Source organism: Rousettus aegyptiacus, unplaced genomic scaffold (genome assembly GCF_014176215.1).
Source record: "Rousettus aegyptiacus isolate mRouAeg1 unplaced genomic scaffold, mRouAeg1.p scaffold_m13_p_16, whole genome shotgun sequence".
Taxonomy (NCBI): domain Eukaryota; kingdom Metazoa; phylum Chordata; class Mammalia; order Chiroptera; family Pteropodidae; genus Rousettus; species Rousettus aegyptiacus.
The window spans coordinates 22,243,848-22,263,908 of record NW_023416291.1 but is presented as its reverse complement, the minus strand read 5'-3'; the positions used below and the strand labels follow the sequence as shown (position 1 = coordinate 22,263,908).

Here is a 20,061-nt window from a genome sequence, read left to right as displayed (position 1 = left end):
TTGTTATTAGTTGCAGAGAGTATTTCCCCTGATCAGTGTTTGCGATTCGGATGTACTGCCAACAAGTAAGAGCGATACCTTTAGGTAGATGAATTTTGGCTTGATACCTAGGTGTCATCAATTAAATCTCCAAATAACAAAATAAAATGTTCTTAAGATAATGAACATTGTAAATACTATACTAATGACAGCAAGATATAAATAAAATTTGATGGATGATCTCTAATATTATAAAGTAAAAAAAAATGAAGATGAAAAATAGTGTGAATGGCATATATTTGTAGGAAAAAAATAGTGAGGGCGTGTGTGTTTGTGCTTGGGTATACACTAGTGGTTCTCACTAGGGGTGATTTTGGCGATGCCTGGAGACATTTTTGGTTGTCACAGCTGGGCATGGGGGTGCTTCTGGCATCTAGAGGGTAGAGGCCAGGGATGCTGCTTAACATCCCATGGTGCACAGGACAACCCTGACGACCGAATTATCTGGCCCAAAATATGTGGCACTGAGGCTGATTTACATAGAATATCTCTAGAATATCTATTCTGAGTATATGTTATATACATAAAGTATCTCCAGAAAAATACTTAAGAAACTGATCACACAGTGATTGCCTCTAAGGAGAGGAGTTAAGTGACTGCGGAACAGGATGAGAAGAAAACTTAGCTTTTACTGTAGTCTCTTTGTACCTTTAAAATTTTGTACCATGTGCATTATGTCCTGTTCAAAAAAAATGTTTAAAAATGAATTTTAAATCTTTTTCTTGACTCTGTTTACCTCATTTTACTGTTATTTCTGCTCTCCTTTGCTACAAAACTCAAAATTTCTATACAAACTGATTTTAGTTCTCCTTTTCGCTTTTAAAAAACTTTTAACATTCCTTGAATGTCCTGCTTAATTTCTCAACTCCTTTTCTGGAGTTGACAGTCAATGGGGGGAAAAGCCCCAAATGTCAGACTCACCTCCCTGGATTTCCTTATCCCTGTGACTCTGTAGTTCTTTGCTGTTTTGTTAGCCACACGGTAATATCTTTGAGCAATAACCCCCACTCTCACCCCCAATATTTAGTTCTGGTTTTCTTAGCAAAAGAGATGGTTAAAATTAGCCAGTCCACCATTACTGAAAGCAGAACTCTGCCTGTAATCTTTTTTAAAAGTAAACTTTACTGAGGTTTAATTTATGTGCAGTACAATGTACCCATTTTTGAGGGTGTGGTTTCATGAGTTTGGACAAATGTAACCATGTGACCTTTGTAACCATAATAACCATGATAAAGAAATTTTCATCACTCCAGGGAATATTCTTGAGTCACTTCCCTGTCAGCCGCTTCCCCCCCACCCATCGTGTTTTCTGGTGCCAGACAACCACTGATCTGTCCGTGTAGATTAGATCTGTATTGTCTATTCCATGTGGCTTCTTTTCTCAGCATACTTCTGAGCTCTGTCCATGTCGTTGCATTTATCAGTCGTTCATTTCATTCTTGAGTAATATTCCATTGTATGAGTATGGCACAGTTTGTTTATCCATTCACATGGTCATGGACATTTGGGTTGTTTCCAGTTTTTGTTGTAGTTGGACCTTCCTGAAGTATTATCAAAATGCAGTCAGTAAAATGTTTAAAGTGACCCAGGGGACCCTTGTATTATTTGTCAGGAAGGTAGTAAGTGCATGACAGATTCCAAGCAGTACAAATACCTTGTTCTTGCACAGCCTTGTCCACATGTTCATCTGCGCAGTTTGATTCTTTTCTGCAAAAGACATAGAATTATCTTAGATCATGGACAGCGGAAGTTACTAATCTGTAGATTAAGTTCCACCTCGAGGCCACTAGAGGGTGCCGGTAGCCCTGTGGTAGGGGTGGTGCAGTTGGCGCCCTGCTTCCTGTCTAGCTCAGTGAGTCCCAACCAGGCCTTGCTAATTACCAGACTCAGTACTGAAAAGCCTTTAGAATATTTCTTTAAGGGAAAACATATCCAAGAAATGGACCTGGAAAGCTAATAGATTATTTTTCTGCCATATCATCTTTAGTAAAAATTCACTCTATCCAAGTGAATTTTTGGTCATGTTAAAGCTAACAAGCAAATGACATAATTACCTAGTAACATTTTTTTGCTATAATAATATTTTTACTTCCTTAAGATTGCTTAACAAATTTACACAATTTGTCTTTTAATTAAGCAGAGATTCCATACTGCTTTCTCCTAGAATCTTAAAAGGTTCTAGAAATAAATCTTATCTCCTTATGGGATACAAAAATCAGTATATTCTTTAAAATTTCATTTTAAAAAATTGTCCTGTCTCACTTAGTTACTCTCTGCCAGACTCGGCTTAGCTTTTTGGTGGACTTATCTCCTAATTTTAGGAAATGGAAATGTTTGTTACTTCCATTAAATATTTTGCTCCTTTTGACTTTCAATATTTTTGGAAATAAACTGGGATGCTTATAACCTGTCATCCACAAAGGTGTGGTTTGGGATGGGGATCTTCAATTTTTTGCTCACATATCCTCTAAGGAAATTTTTAAAAACTGCTCACATTTTTATATTGACATCTATAGGATTTTTAATCATAGCTTTAGTTGCAAAGTACTATAATTTCTGGCTTATTGGGAAATACTGGCATTTTAAAAGAAAATCAAATGTAACCAACGGATGATAAATACCAGAGCAGTTGATACCCATCGTTATCTATTTAGAAATAGACAAGTCAGAGCATTATATTTTATAGTTCCTTTCCATTGCATATGCTCTGTAGTACTTTATGTTAATATATTTGTTTGCTTAAACTTTTTAAAATTTATCACCCTATCATATTTTTCTGCCACAAAACAAATACATATTAATTTTTGGTTTATTCCTAGGAACGTCAAGGCTTTACATGTAAATATTTTTCCTTTTGATTAGGTTGACATTATAATTAGTAGGTCACAAGAAACATACGTTTTGATAATTATTAGGACAGTAAACTCTTTTTGGAAGTGCATCTCTTTCTTGATGAGTTAGGTTGGTGTGGGGGATGGGGCTGCTTTTGCTGTTTGATTAAAGGACACTTCCCTGACACCAGTGCTTGGGCTTGTCCCTGTTTATCTCTGGTAAGAGAAGAGTTGTACCTGTCTTCTGTAAAGCGGGAGAAGGACATGTGGGAGAAGTGAAGAAGGAGAATCAGATTGATGCATCCACGCAGAATCAGAGCAGTTTTAGGGAAGAATGCATATGGACAAGCAGGTAGAAACTGATTCCCTTAAGGTCTGCCCTTGCTCGGGATTTTGGGAACTCTGTACGCTCGGAAGCTGGAGAAACTCCCAAGGAGATTTTTAACATCCTCTGAAGTGGGAGGGCAGTTCTGTCAGGGAAGCAGTGGTTAAGAATACGCACTCTCGCTCAGACCCGCCTGGGTTTGAGCCCCATCACAGCCACCTCCTGGAAGTGCCTTATTTAACTCCTCTGTGCTTCAGTGTCCTGTGAAGTAATTTTAATAATCATAACATCTACCTGATGGGGTGGTTGTAAAAAGGAATACAAAAATGCATAGAAAGCTTAGTTCAGTGCCTAGTACTGAACACGTCTTCAATTAATAATAGATTCTTTAAGCTGATAAGTTGCTAGGTGATTTGTCTTTGAGATATCAGATTAAGAATGTTATGTGCCATATGAAGTGTTTGGTCACAAAAGGAGGAGAAAGATTTACTGTTGGGAAGTTTGAAAAAAAACAAACCCAAGCTATTTTTGGCAAGTGACTGCAGAATAGAGTTTCAGGTTGTTGATACAATTAACTCATGCAAAGAATTGTCTGAAAGCTTTTTTAAAATAACTTTTAATTTTGAAAGAATTACAGACTTATAGGAAATTGCAAAAACGGTACTACAAAGAGCCCTGAGTACCGTTCACCCAGTTTGCCCCCATGGTGGCATCTCATGTGGCTGTAGCATACTATCACAACCAGTAAATTGGCACTGGTGTTGACCGTTAATTAGGCCAACAGACTGTTCAGTTTTCACCAGTTTTTTAGCCTCGCTCGTTCATTTGTGTGGGTATCTCTACGCACTTTTATCACGTTTAGATCCCTATAGCCACTGCCATAATCAAGGTATAGGATTGTTTCATCACCACAAAGGAGCTGCCTCATGCTGCCTCTTTGTATTCACATCCACCTTCCCTCCCTCTAACCTCCAACACCCCGCTTCGTCTCTGTCCCATGGAGCCCATTTATTAGTTCTCCATCTCTATAGCTTTGTTACTTTAAGAATGTTATGTAAGTGGAATCACATAGTATGTAGATTGACCTTTTCCCCAAGCAGAATGCCCTTGAGGTCCATCCAGGATGTGGCATGTATCGATAACTCATTACTCTATATTGCAGAGTAGTGTTCCAAAATAAAGATACCAGAATTTGCTCATCCATTCACCCATTGAAAAATTTGGGTTATTCCAGTATTTTACTATTAAAATAAAAATAAGGCTATTATGAACATTCGTATGTAGGTTTTTGTGTTAACACAAGTTTTCATTTCTCTTCCTCGAAGATTTTGTAAATTTCTGAAGAATAGCCATGTTTGATTTGTACCACACAGTTTAAAAGTATTTCTAACCATTTGATTAGAGTTCAGTAATAAATAATAGGACTCCTAAATATTTTATTTAAATAAGACCATGTTGTTGTAAGAAAAAATAAGAGTGGATTACAGAGTTTAATGTAATGCTTTTCATTTTTTTAAGACTCCTCAGACAACAAAGAAAAGAAATCTTTCAGCCTTGAAGAAAAGTCTAAAATCTCCAAAAACCGTGTTCATTATATGAAATTCACAAAAGGTAAAATTAAGCATTTCCTTGTTGTTGAAAACGCCTGTGTTCACACTGGGTTTCTTAGAGCATTCTTAGCTCTTCAGCATCACCTCTTGTTTTACATACAAAATGGGAACTCACGGATGGTCTGTCTGGATTGATCTGAAGCAGTGCTTAACTTTCAGCATTTGTTGGGGAATCTTGTTAAGGAGCAGATGCAGATTCATAGCTCTGAAGTAGGGCCCTGCATTTGGTTTTAGACTATGTACAAAGTCCTTCAGTGAAGCCGAAAGCAGAAGTCAACTTGCTATTTAGAGGAGAAAAGGAACTTTATATTGCTAGGTCAGAAAGCAAATTTAATTTATTGCTCAACATTTTTTGTTACATTTTCTTGTGTTTCAGAGCTTAATGTTGGTGTTGAATAGCTCTGAAAACATGTCCATTTAGAGAATTATGCTTCATATTGAGAACTCCGGTTTGGGAAATCTCACTCCCAAGTTGACTCTTAAATTATTCCACACCATTTCTTCATTTCGTGGAGTGCTGACTTGGCATTCCATGGTCAATGCGAAGACAGAGTTAGAAAACGAGAACTGGATGGTAAATCCTGCCTTTCTTACTCCCTTCCCAATACTTATGGTCAATTGTGGGTGCAGTTGGCCTTTTTAACCACTAAGTGGCAGTCTTGTGTTGCTAAGAAACAGTTTAATGTGAACTCCCCAAATGTTTTCCTGTAGAACAGTTATGCATCGTGTGCACTTTCCAGGCACAAAAACCTTCTTATTACATAATATACTTAAAGTATAAATATGATAATTTATGTTGTGATATTTAGTCACCAGTGGATGATTCATCTATAGGAGATTAGATGTATGTTTCTACCTTGAAATGGCAGGAAAAGCACGTCTCTTTGCTTTAGTCTTGTTGGCATGATTGGGAATTCCCTAACTCCTAGAACCTGCCTGAATAGCAGTGGCAGGTGGAATTCCCACTACTTTAAACCATTAGTGGTCGTTCTCATTTGGGTCCAGGACTCCAAAAGGTAGGAGTGGGTTTGGTTTAAATGACAGCCTATGGCAGAGCTGAATAGTGTTTGGGAGCCGAATGGCTTTCAGCATGTGTGCAGGGAGAGACTGGGGCTTCCCCCTTAGCTCTCCCAGTAGGTGTGGTTGCATGGCTCAGGCTAGCTAGAACCTTCTTCGTTGCTTTTCTGTATGGCTTCCAATTCAGGTTTCTGTCTACCCCTGCATGCTGCAGAACAGAAGACAGTCCTTGTTGGCCACTCAGTCCTTTTGAGGACAGGCTAACTGGTCATTTCATACCCAATCCCTTATATATTCCTCCTTTATTTTTAATTAGACCCTATAGAAAGAAAGAAGTAGAAATAGAGCAGAAAGGTGTAGAGCAAATTAATGCAATTAAAAGTGGCTGTAACTCTTGAGTGGTATGGCAGCCTTTTAAGCTTTCACTTTTGCAAATAAAATCTTCTGATTTTCTTTTAGTACCTGGCTACATGCATGAGTTCATCTGAAGCATTTGCTGAAGCTGGGATAAACCTCTCTAGTCTGCTTTAATCTAATGGGTGCTGGGAGTATCTGCTTTCTATTTCTAGTTAAGCTACTCCCTTGCCCATTGACCCTGTCAACCTGCCTGGTTTGTTGTGCCTTCATTTTCTCTGTTTTAAAATGAGGTGTGCTTATTTATTAGCTTTTCTTGGGGAGAAGTAGGGCACTGGTATGATGGGGAAAGAGTTAGGTGGCAGAGGAAACTGATTGAGAAAACAGAGGAAATGCAGATTGGGAATAAGTTGAAAAAATGGGAGGAGCCGGCAAAAATCCAGGTAGTGAAGAAAGTCATTATTTACCACCTTTCGTAACAGTCCACAGGGAAAGTTTATTTTAAAGTCTTTAATTTACTAAAAGAAAAATTTTCGTGTAGAGCAGCTATTGTCACTGGATATGAATGATAAACTCTTAAGTTTCCTCTAAGGTAGACTCTCTTAGGTCACAGGAAACCTGGGTACTGGCCATCACTCCCAGACAAATCACTTAACCACTTCCCTTCTTTCAGACTCAGTTTTCTCTTTTGTAAAATGAGGAAAGATTTTTAAGTCATTATTGAGTTCTAAAATAGGTCCTATTTTATGACTTACCAGAAATGACTCCATTTTATGGAACTTTTGATTGTTCAGAATTATGGATAATAAGGATTTTAGCCTGTGGGTATGCTCATAATAGAAATAAGTAATTTGCTTTTTAGATGAGAATGATTCATATTGTAACTCCATCTATGGTCCAGAAAACTCATAACTGAGCAGATGTCATTTTATATAGCTTGGTGTGAAGAGTGAAGGTAAAAACTTTACCTTGGTGAAGTTACAGTAGCAATGGCATTGTAAAATTTGCAACTGCCTAAGTATTGGCTGTATAATTTTAGTAGCTGATACATTTATTATTTCTTTCTCTAGTCCTAAATTTATAATTTTATATTTGAAATAATTTATTATGTATTTTTAAAAGTTAACTTCATTCATATTTGTTTAAAAGCCAAACTTCAAATAGTTTATTTTAATTTGAAAAATATTCGGCAATGCTATTTCTGCAGAGAGGAAACAATAAGGAAAATATCAATTTCTACCAAACCGTTGAAGTTTTTCTATATAGAGTGAGCAGTTGTCAAGAGAGCATTTATTGCTTTTCCTCCCAAGCTGTGCAATGAGTAGATGAAAAGTTGCAGAAACTGTACTTACGCAGTTTTATTATGGTAATTTGCTCAGACTTCTTATCCTTATGACAATTTGTAGTATTTTGTTTCTTAAACAAGGAAACTACATGGACAACACGTGTCCTGGTAGTTGGCTTGCTAGTCTGGAAACAGACTGTAGTATACCTAGCGTGGCTAACTCCCCCCCACGCTGTGCTTAGTGATGGGCAATGAAGTTCCTCTAGTGAGTCTTTTGACATTTAAATATAAAGTAGCACCATTGCAGGCTTAAAAAAAAGTTCATCTTATTATTATTTCTCCCCCTTCTCTGATTCTTTTACATTTTCTGGTTTTCTGACATTATCTTTTCAGTGAAGTTGTCATAATTTTCTGTCCCAGGCTTATTATTGGCCCCATGTGTTTCTATATATGTGTGTATATATATATATATATATATATATATATATATGTAATATTATTCGTTTTTTCCTTGATAAGGGAATGCAAATAAATTTTCTAAGCAAGTGAAACTACCTACATAAGCCTTAACATTTTAATAAACATATTTCTCAAATTTGCATTTCTTTGCCCTTGCCTCTTTACTTTGAGTGAAAAAACTCCTGAGTTTTTTAGTTTCAGTTATAAATAGTATTTTATAGTTTCTCCTTAGATCCTACATTTGACTTTTGCCTTTAAACCAGAAGGCTCCAAATCTCTGTGATTCTTAACTTCTTATGTTTATTTTTCATCGTTTCATTTGCTTCCAATGTGGACTTCTTGGTGTCGTATGTGTGTCTGGCTGTAGCAGTAACAATCCTCCCTTCCAATTTGCTACTCTGATAGCCTGGAAAACCTGATACTCATGGTTATTAGAAAAGCAGCTGAAATGATCATAAACAAAGTGCTCTTCTGTCTGCTCATTCTTTCATGGATCTTTGTTATATCAACGTGGAAGCCTTTTTTCCTGGTTCTCAAAATGTTATGGCCTATTGAAGACTAATACTTACAAGATCCAAAACCAGACAGATAGCATATTTCTTAGTCTGTTCAATTTTTTGATTGTCATTTTCTCTAAGATTTATCAACAGTATTTTCTGTGATTTGACTATAATTCAGAACTGAGACCAATTAGCTTTTAAACTCATAATATGTATATATTATTTAAAAGTGGCCATAATTTCATGACATTTGTAAACTATTCAACCAGGACCATTAACAAATAACTATTTCAGTATTGCTTCCACCTTCCATTTTTACCTGCCTTGGAGTTTCTTTCCATTGGTCTCTGACTCTTAATTCTTCTCTGTGTTTTGTTTTCCAGATCAAATCCAGAGCAAGGCCTGTAACAATCCTGGTTTCTACATTTACTTAAGTGAACTTTGCTAAAGGATAAAAATTTCTGAAACAAGAACCCATCACCAAAACTTTAGAAACACTTGCACCTTCATTGGTATAGCTTACTATCTCTACTAGCTTGGCAGTTTTCCTTTTGACATTTAGATTTTTTTTTTGATCTCTGCATGTTCAAATTTTGACATCCTGTTTTAAAATTGTAATCTTTCACATGCTGTCCCTTCCTTAATCCCCCCAGCATTCCTTTTAGTCGAATTGCTATAAAAGAAGTCCGAATTTGCATTTCTTTTAGAGTATCTGTTGCATTTCAGAAGATAGTTTAGGATAGATGGCCAATACATATTTTGAACTAAGTACAACTCCTTTTTCTGAAATAGCAACTGCAGCCCCGAATGTGCTCTGCAGTGCAAAATGGGTTATGCTGGTGACAAAGCTAGGAGTAGGTCTCCAGACCTTCTGAGGGTTTGTCCACTTCTCCCCACAACGACCAATTTTATTCCCCACTTTTCTGGTTTATTTTCTGAGTTCCTATCTGGGATATGCTTCATTTTGTTCTTAAATCAGTTTCCTTTGTGGTCTTTTGTCTGAGTTCTACTTAATAATCCGTTAGAACCAGGAAGCCTTCATTTCTAGCTTGGGACGAAAGGGAAGAGCCGCGTAGAGCCACAGAGGAGCATGTCTTTCCTGATGAGAACAGGTCGTGCTGACTGGACCATTGAATCTGGTGCTGCTGCCTCTGAAACTTGTTTTGGCACCTGGCTTTGCATTAAATTGAAGGGTACTTTGTTTTTTCATTTCATGGAGTCACTGAGCAATATCATATTTGAATGCCCTGGTGATAGTCAGTGAACTAGAACCTTCTGGGTCATGACATTACTTTGCCAAGTCAGTTTGCCACAGGAAACCAAGAAGACAAGTGAGTCAATTTCAGTGGAACTCAGGCTTCCAACTCAAAACAAAAATTCCTGTGTCTAAGCCAGAGCCACACTCCCCCAGAGCCAACTTTAAGTGTAGTAGTTACACTTTTTAAAAGGCATTTACCATGAAGTTGACAAATGGGAATAGATTTGGTTGATTGCTCGTAGCGTAGTTTTGGTAAAAGTAGAAATTCCAAAAAAAGTGCATTTTAAATTAGTTGGTTTGAAATTAAGTAAAATTTTAGTGTTTTTAATAGGAATCATGGGTCCTTTTGCCACTGCTTTTGCCAGAAACCATTTAATTTCCTGTTCTTACCATGTATCCTATTATTTAAAGCTGATACAGCCATAACAAAAAACATTTCAAAAGAAAAACCTAAAACTCTTTCACCCTAATACAATAATTTTTATTTGCATTTATTCTTTTTAAATTTTCATTCATTTTATTAATTATTGAGCTCCTGTGTGTCAAAAACAGTATGTTCTCATTCATGTGTGTATGTGGGGTCTTGAAGCTTTATATTCTGCATTTCATAATCCTAAGTAAGTAGCTCGTGTTTCCTTAAAGTAAATAAGATTTATTTTATAAATGGGAAACCCAGAGACCCAGAAATTATACCTCAAAGGCATACCAGTGATAGAGGTAGCTTTAGAATTTAGTTTTCCTCTCAGTCTGCATGCTCTTGGTTGTTTCTACCATTAAGAGAATGTCATACATTCTGGTTCTCAAACACTATTTGATTTTTAAGTGATTTTAAAATTTAGTTAATTTTATTAAAGAGTTGTAATCTGTGAAGGGGAGATAGTCAATAGTTATAAAATTGTTTCTTTTCCAAAACTCATTTTACTTCCAGAAGTTTCATAGTTTATATGTGCGCTTCATATGTTTGAAAGAATGGTCTTACTAAAAGGTATTGTGTTGTTTTTCTAGGGAAGGATCTGTCATCTCGGAGCAAAACAGATCTTGACTGCATTTTTGGCAAAAGACAGAGTAAGAAGACTCCCGAGGTATTAAGGCACATACAGCTGTTATTTTCTGTTTCCACACTGATTTTCAACTATGTATAGAACTGTTTATTACAAATAGTAATTTTCAGACAAAGCTACCAAAAAAAAGAACTTTTAGAGGCTTTTAGAGGCTCCTTACAAAGGTTAAATGTGCTCTTCTTAATAATAATAATTCGTAGATAATGTGTTTTATAGGGAATGTGAAAAAGGATATGTATTAACTGGGTTTGTTGTCACTGTCCTGTGAGATCTAGACTATAGCCTTGGGGGTGACTCTTGTTGCTGATCTGTTCAGAGGGGAAGATCTCTCTCCCATCTCCAGGAGAGGCAGAGGCTGCATCAATTTTATTTGCTTTGCTCAGACTGCATCACTCTATTTGGAATATGACTTAGGGAGGAAGAATATCTTATGCGTACTCCAGTTCTTGTCTATCCCATTTAAAAAACATTTTGAAACGGTATTGGACCAGCGTTGAGAGTCTGGAAGGAATTTAGATGTAATATTTCTTCTATTGTATAATGCTGTTTTTTTCAGAACTGGAAGATAAGGAAAGGGTGACCAAACTGCACCCTAAATGGGATGAATCTATAATTTATAATTATAATTATTAAATTTGGCTGTGTAATCTAGAACAAAAAATTTTGTACTATTTTCAATTATAAGAGACAGCCCAGGCTGTAGTTTATATGTTGATATTAGAATTTTTTAAATGTGGATTTTTAGATCTAATGGTGTAAAATATTTAAAATTAATATTGTCTGTGCACGTCTGGACTACATGGCTGCTCCAGCTGTTACTTAGCTAATCTGGTATGTCATACGTATGTTCCTGTATTGGTTCCCAGTCAAGGCCCTTGATGACTATAGAACAAAAAAGACTCGTTTCATTTATTTCTGCTATTTCTCCTGACTGACACGTTTTTCTAGGTTGGTAGCTATGGTTACTCAATATTATTTTCAAAGATTCCGGAATTACCAGTTGTTAGAAATTTTGTTTGGCGATTTCCTTTGCAGGTTAGGATTTCAGCAGTCTTCTGCCTCTGTACCTTTAGCTCTGAGAACCAAGGAAGCAGGCCCCGGCCAGAAGGGAAACCTGGGCCCAGGGCTTGCCGAGGGGTGGTGCCTGTGGGTCTGTGCTGAGTCATGTCATAGGCAAGTGGCTTCTGCTATTGGGCCACACTGGATGTGTCATTTACCAGAGGCTGTTGGAAAGAGCAGGGGTCATGAGAGAGCCTGCTTCTGGTCGCATCTCTACCTCTCAGTGGTTACTGTGTCACCTGGGTTAGGCCCTCTGCCTTGTTTGCTAAGGACTTTGCCTCTGGCTCATCTGTCTCCCTCTTGAACACCTCTCCTTTGACCAAAAAAAAAAAAAAAAAAGTAATTTCAGGATCCTCTTGGAGACTCTCACCTCTGTTCTGCCCTAACGGCCCCCTTCTGCGGTCACACTGAACCTTCGCTTTAGCCCCACATCCTGCTGTGGAGCCCTGACGCTAACCCTCCTGTTCCAGCTCTCAGGCTTGCATTCTGGTTGCAGTGGCTTTTACCAATCCCGTGTTCTTGGATTCCTTGATCCTCCCTTTTGTCCCTGCTGCCAACCCTACCGCCCCCAACCGTCGTCTTCTCCAGCACTCTCTTTGAAATTTTACAGTTGAACAGATCAGGGAAGGAAATATTATTTATGGGCTTTTGGTAGAACTTTAAAGGAATTTATGTGGTAAGTACAGGAAAGTTTTTCATCATAGGAGATCAGAGGTTTCTAATCCTCTGGCAGACATCTATATGCTTGAGGACTTACTGGTGTTAGGTGTCAGGTGTCATGAGGTTTTCAACGCTGTTTGGTGTTAACTTGACTTTTTGGTGGTGTAACCATTTGTGATCATGTTAAAGTGACTCAGTATTTGAGCTTCAGAAGTAATTGCGCACTACTAGCCTAGGGAAAGTTTATTTTGGTGCACTTGGTATAGAGAAGACCAGATTTGATATAATACTATGTTTCGTGCAGGATTTATATCCGGGTACATCTCAACCTCTCATTCTAGTTTAATGCTGTCTTCTGATGATGCATTTAAAATTCTAATTGTTTGGCAGAGACAGTTTTCTTTCACTGTGCAGCTCTCAATTTTTAGTGGTGGTTCTCAACAACCTTTTGACTCCAGTCACCTAAGGAGCTTTTAAACACACGTTAATGCCAGGGTCCCACCCCAGACCTATCAAATTCAAATCTTGGGTGAGAGTCCAGGCTCAGGTATTCAAAAAAGAAGAAATTTTGTTAATTTTTTAAAAAAAGCCTGCCCAGATGATTCAGGTGATTGTTATGATGTCTAACAAGGAATAAGAATTGAGAACCTCTAGCGGAGGCCCTGATATGTAACTATATTGGTAGAGCTCCTGGCCTCAGGGTCACAAAAATCTCCTAGGACAGGGCTTCTCACATCTTAGTACATATGCACATCCGGGACTTTTGTTAAACTGCAGATTTTGGTTCAGGAAGGTGGGGTGGAGCCCAAGATTCTGCATTTCTGGGAGTTCCCAGGTGGTGATAACTATGCTGGCCGTGCTGTGCTGTGCAGTCCACACTGAGTAGGTGGGAACCTCTGCAGTATTTTACATTTGACATACACCTGCATGTATATATGAGATAGAATGTATTTCAATCTGATCACACTTTCAGACACCAAAAAGTCTTTCTGCAAAGCAGAGTCACCTTTAAATTTACATTTTACATATATGTGGATTTTTATATAGAGAGTTTGCTTTTATTGAGGCACAGCTGTACCTTCCCCAAATACCCTGTTGCTAAGAAACTTACCGTGTTAGTTACAACAGCCTGTATAGCCAAGGGCAGGAGGCCTTTGATCAGATTTGTTGGAAAATACAATCTCTTTTGGCTCTTGTTCACAGTTGGAAAGAACATTGCTTTGTTTTCACTCCCTTGACACCCCCCCCCCATAGCAACATTGGCCTGAGTTTATATTTGGCATTGCCAAAGCAAAGGTACTGCTGGACGTCAAATACCTGAACCTCAGAAAGCAGGGCGGTATCGAGTGTTAAAGCAGTAAGACCTTGCCGGGTGCTCTGCATGAGATGCTGATGGTGATCCTGACTTTGCAGCTAGATGTAAAGAACCTTGGGCACTGACCACCTCTGGGCTGGGGCAACATCATCTCTCTCACATTAGTCCAAGCTTACTAATTTCTACGACCCCTGACTTACAGTAATAGTAATTACAACTTGACTAAGCATGTGCATGTGCCAAACATTGTGCCAGACACTTACGATAGTATCTCCTTGAATCCTCACAACAGTACTGTGAAGTGCATTATTGGCACTCTTTTAGCAATGAGGAAACTGAGACCCAGCAAGGTTGTTACAAAGCTCCAAAATAGCAGAAACAGAATTTAAATCCAGGTCTCCCTGATTCTGAAGTCACTGTTTTTCCCCCTCTACCACAATACTGCCAATGTCAATAAACTTTCTTGCATTTTAAGAAAATCTACATTTAAATGATTTTAGTTATGCTTTAGAAGTTTTCTTTGAGATTTTTTGTCAAAGACATAAGTAGTTAATACTTTATCATAATGTCATAGGAAAATGCTTGGCTTTTATTCTCATTTTGCTGAAAATAATGGTTTACCTTTTAAAACTTCTCTGCTTTGCCTTCAGTCAGAGTTGAACTGTTATGGGTCAGAAGCGTATTATAAATGCCTGGGCTAGCTTTGGGAATGATTTTACTATGTCATTGGAACTGTAGGCTGATTTAAGAAAGAGCTAGCTTGACGTCTTGGAGCATAGATGCTGTGTTATTTGTATATTTTCTGGTCTCAAATGACTTGAATGATCCGAATATATTTATATTAAAAAAAATCAATATCCTTTAATTAATAACAACCATGAGGTCTTTTTGTTCTTTATTTTTTAAAAAAACTTTTTTGTTTTGAAGTAATTGTAGGTGCACAGAAAGCTGCAAAGGTAGTTAAGATGGATTCCATTTGCCCTTCACTCAGTTATCCCAGTGGCGTGTATTACATAACTAGTACAGATGGAAACCAGGGAGTTCACATTGGCACAGTCTTTGTGCCTAGTTCTGTGGCACTTTCTCACACTTGAGGATTGTGTAACCACTGTCTCAATTAAGAAACAGAACTGTTCCCCCGCCACAGAGGTCTCCATCATGCTTTCATTATAGTCACATCCGCTCCACCACCATTTCCAACCCCAGCAACCGCTGCTGCCAACAGAGTTGTTGTCTAATTCGAAATACAATATTTGTGAACCATCTGATCTCTCATATCAGTAACATTGAATACCCAGGCTTTCAGGGCTTGTTGTAGTCTCCATGACCTACCTCCTGCGCTTATCCATGTGAGATTTTATGTCTTCTGTCTTATGGGTCTTTAGAGGAAAACTCATCGGAATCAGATCATTTGATGTCTTTAAAGTACAGGTCTATTAAGTTATTTACTTTAGTAATTTCAGAAGTATATCAAACTGTAAAGTGATACATAAATGCAAAGTGGCGTTATTATGTGATAGGTTTGTCATCTATAACACATCAGTATAGGAGAGCTCCTTGGAGAGTATCTTGTGGTACACCCATTATAGTGAAGTTGGTAAATTCCTTTAAATTGCATACAAAATTTGTTTGTGGGCATGTGTGCATGTGTGTATGGGTATATAAAGTTCAGTGCTTTTAACAGATTTGCAAAGGAGCCCTTGATCGGAAAAGAAGCTTTAAAATCTGGAATGCATAAAAAAGTCTCTTCCTAGTCAAAAAAAAAAAAAAAAAATCACTTAAAATGAAAATTTTCTTCATGAGGGAAGTAGGAATGAGCTTTGTATTGTGTAGTAAAATAAACTGTGCCAAACCAAGAATCTAATTCCTTAATTATTTTCCATATAATATATGGAAATAAAAAGGAAATAACATGAAAACAAAACAATCCAAGCTAAACCTAAGATGGCTAGGGCACATTTATAAAATTTAAATTAAACCTTCTGTCCTCTTGCTAACCTTCATCTGTCTAAGGAAGAAATAGATCCACTTTATTTTTACATGTGGACTTTTTCATCTGTCACAAACACTGGACAGTGGGCTACATAAAGAGAGAGGATGTGTTGTACTCATTTCCACACCCCTGACACGTGCTGAGATCAGTGCTTTGTACGTGGAAGGGATTCAGTAAATTGAAATTTCATTGTTCTTCTCTTTGTTAAAAAATGGACGTCATAATGGTTATTTGTGGTTTGTATAGCTTCAAAGTTGATATTTGAAATATTTTTCCTTTTGAAATATTTTGATCAATAAATAACTATCTCTTCTCTGAGAGTAGGAAACATTCAACAGTTAATTTCCAATCTCATGCCAAGCATAACCCACTGGTGTACATAGTAGATTTTTGAGAAAAGATTATTGAGTAAATGTTTGCTCTGACATTTTATAATTTTCAAAAGTAATCCCATTTGCCATACATTGACTTTCATACATTGCATTTCACTCTGGAATAGCTTTTCATAGTCTTGACCATTTTCACTGCTACAAAAATTAAAGACTTCCTACTTCTTCAGGGACTATACTCAAACTTTCTGGCATTTAGTGTCTCCTCAAGCCACAGAGCCTATCCAGGGGCATTGTTTCCTTCGCCAGATCTGGCTATTCAGTACTTTTTGCTTAAACAGTGAAACTTTTAATAAACTCTTCTGTGTGGGAATGGCTGGTTGTACATTTCTATACATTTCTAATTTTCAAGTCCTTCCTTCCCCCACCATCTTTATACTGTATTATTTGGAAGATAATAACTGAATTGGAGTGCACCTAAATTGGAGATGTATGCACTCTACGGAGACAAAGAAATGATCGAATATATTGAATTGAAATTACTAGGGCCCCTTGAGACCTGCAGCCAGTACTTGTGCTGGCCAGTGCCTGCCAGGAGTTGTAGATACAAGTGTGTTGTCTGTGTGTGTCTTTTCTCACTTGGTTTGCAAGTTGGAGTTGGAGACGCTGAAAAACAAATTCCTTTAGTTCCTATCTGGTTGGACTTCCTGATACTCCGGGTTTTTTTTCCCTCTCATTTTTTCCCTCCCCCACCTTCCCAATTTCCTTCCTCTATCCAACTTGTTTCCTGATTCAGCCTTATCACTAGAGAAAATACTCCTAAACCATATCAAGGATTTAGAATGTGTTACCAGCATTCCTACTTTGTTTCTGCAAACAACATGTTTCTGGCATAGGCTCTTTGCAAAATAATTGTCATTTACTTCACCTCTATAACCTGATTAGAAACCTGTGAGTCTTTCTTTCCCTATTAAATCTCAGTCCCTGGCTGTGCAATCAGGGTGGCTTTCTGTAAGCCACCCTAATTTAGGGAATGGAAGGCATTACAACTTTGCCTTCAAGACTCATCTCTTTAAAGCAAAATGATAGAAAACTGCAACCACCTTCAGAACACACACAAAAAAGGATAACCTGTTTAAACGAAGGAAGGGTTTGGTTTCATTCAGTTCCACGTTCATTGTGCCTTGTGTTAGATTTCCATGCTTTCTTCCTCTCTCCCTGTTTGAAGCAATTAAAATCTTCCTTGATTAAAAAAAAAAAAAAAAAAAAAAAGATCACTTTCCTTGAATTTTTCTAATGCCTTTTGCTTTTTGAACCATAGCATGACTTTTTGGGGTTCATGTCCCATTCACATCAATTATCATGAATCACCTTTCTAATTTCTTGCAGATTGTTAAATCTGAAAACTAAAGCAGACCTTTCTTTTTTGGTTGGTTGAATTCATGGGGAATTTTAGACCATTCTTTCTTCTAGTTCTATAAACTGCCCTAAGCAGCTCATAGAGAAGATCACTGGGGAAAGAAGAGACCTTTTATAAAAAAAAAAAAAAAAATTTTTTTTTTTACTTGAAATGTCTTTGAATTGAAGGCTGTTTCTCTTTACTTCTGAATTTTCATGTTAATAACCTATATTTGTGAATTGGGTTGAGTTTTGGAAGTAGTTTACAGGGCATGGACTCCTAAAGTTGAATCTCCCGTTCCTCCAGCCTCTATCACTCTACCTTCTCCTCCCCACCCCAGATCTGGGCATCAGCATTCAAAAGTTGGACAGCTTTCCCTCTCTAGTATTTGTAAAGTGATCATCTCATGAAAAACTTTTTAGTTAGAGATGGATTTGAACTAAGCCCACAACAAGCCAAATAATACATTTAATGTCTAAAGTTTATTTTTATCAGCAATGATGATGTCAGTAATTTTCTTCATTATTTTCACCAAGGATAACAGAATTAAGATTTAAAATAATATCTCTAAGCTGGGACTTTGGCCAAAACTAAATAGATGAAATTTATAAATATAAATAAAGTCTCATTTAATTCTGGAAACATCTAATTTGGTAGATCTAGATGAGAATTAAAGGCTAGGGCATGTAACCTAACCACAAGTTTAACTTAAGCCAAACACATAGAATGCCCACTATCTTGACTGCAGGCTTGGGCTGCATTAGAAGGATTGTTCCCATATGCTGAAAGCAACAGTCTTTTTGCTTGTTTTCTGCACTGGTGACTGTATTTGAACTATTTTGTGAGGACCAGGTGCCATGTTTTAAAAGAGTGCACTCAGAGAATGGTATTAGGAACATGAGTATTTGGAAAGCATGTTATGCACAGGAATGAGCAGACAAGCAATTATGAGATTCCACCTTGACTACAGAGAGATCCTGACATTGAATGTTGGGTGTTTTCATTGGTCTTCTAGAAAAGGAACGGATTTGTTTGGTATGCTTCATAGAAAAGAACTAGTACTAGTTGAGAAATTCCTAGAAAGATTTCCACTCAGGGAAAAGCGGCCGCATGGGCTGGGAAAGCGGGCCAGCTATCGGATGTACCTCGTGGTTAGTTTCCTGTAACAGGTGTGAGTCGTAATAGGTATGAGTCGCAACTAAATGCACGAATCCTTTCAGGCCTAAGGTTCCCTGCTTCTGAAGTAAAGGGAACACATGAAATACTCACATTTGAAATGGTACTTGAGGTTTGCATTACCTACTTATGGTCTTTATTCGGGAGATGAATGTGAAAAGCTTGTGGTGCATTCAAACAAGAAATTAAATAATCTTGAGGGAAAATAGCAACTTGTCTTAGCGATTCAAGACTTAAAAGAGTTATTAGAAATTTTGAGTGTCAAGGTGAAATTAGCCGTCTGGGATGTTCTTATTTTATCTGTTTTTATCTTATTTTATCTATTTTAACTTGGTTTTCTTATCCATAAAATGAGTGTTGAATTATATATTCTTGTAGTCGATTCTATTTTCCAAAGATGGCCTCAGTGAAATCTTTCTTTTCACATACTCTTCTAGGTTGATCCACCCCCGCCCTCCCCACTTCCATCTGGTGAGGCTTATGACTTGCTTGCGGCTGATAGAATCAAGTGGTGGGGAAGCTGTGTGATTTCTGGGGCCTTGTTAGCTAAACTACTTGCTCTTACAGCCTTCAGCCTTGATGTAAGCAGTCCAGCTGCCCTGAGCACCCAAGCTGTAAGAAAGCCCAAAGTAGCCCACATAGAGAGAGCAGGATGCAGAGTTTTGCAGGTACCCCAAGACTACCTGAAGGGAGAGGGGTGCCGCCCGGGCAGCCTGCTGCCAGACCAGCTCCAACCACTTTTGACCACAGTCTCGCTAGAGAGACCCTGAGGCCAAACAGCCGAGCAAGCTCTTCCTTGAATCGCTGACTCATTGAAATAGTGAGTGATAATGAAATGATTGTTAATGTTTTAAGCCGCTAAGTTTGGGGGTGGTTTACATACCTAAATAACTGAAACGTCTTTCTAGGATCCATTCTTCTTATTTCTCTGATTGTGCATTGATGGTGAATATGGTAGAACCTTCTTAACCAATAGAATAAGGAAAGATGTCATCCAAGGAAATGTTCCGTTTCTCTGATTCTTCTATGAGGAGGCTCATTCAGTGGGATATGGTATCGAAAATAGGCCCTTTAAAGTTTGGTAAGCCTGCATTTGAGCCCACGAGTAGTCTGAACACTCTGTGATTGGAGGCAAGTTACTTAACCTCTCTGAGCCTCGGCTTCTTCTTCCAAGCCTTTAAGTAGTCTTGGGGCACCTGCATAACTGTATCCAGTGAGGATGATAAATTATCTAGCACAGATTGAGGAATAAGCCATGTAAATCTCTTGGCAAAGTCTGTAGCACGTAGTCGGTGCCCAGTGCATCTTAGTTGCTGCTAAGGTTGCTTTCATCATTGTAATTGTTAGCACACTCAAATTTAAGGTGGTGAGTAATAACTTCCACTGAAATA

The 20,061-nt window shown here is 37.8% G+C and overlaps 1 protein-coding gene across 3 annotated transcripts in view; it reads left to right on the top strand.

Annotated features, from left to right (window-relative positions):
- The window catches only part of PINX1 (PIN2 (TERF1) interacting telomerase inhibitor 1), a 68,152-nt gene that overhangs the window by 11,854 nt on the left and 36,237 nt on the right, over positions 1 to 20,061 (top strand). For all 3 annotated transcript variants that reach the window (XM_016160921.2, XM_016160920.2, XM_016160922.2), the window contains 2 exons: positions 4,714 to 4,806; positions 10,684 to 10,760. In XM_016160921.2, coding sequence (XP_016016407.2) covers positions 4,714 to 4,806; positions 10,684 to 10,760 — 170 coding nt within the window. The remainder of the gene's footprint in view (positions 1 to 4,713; positions 4,807 to 10,683; positions 10,761 to 20,061) is intronic.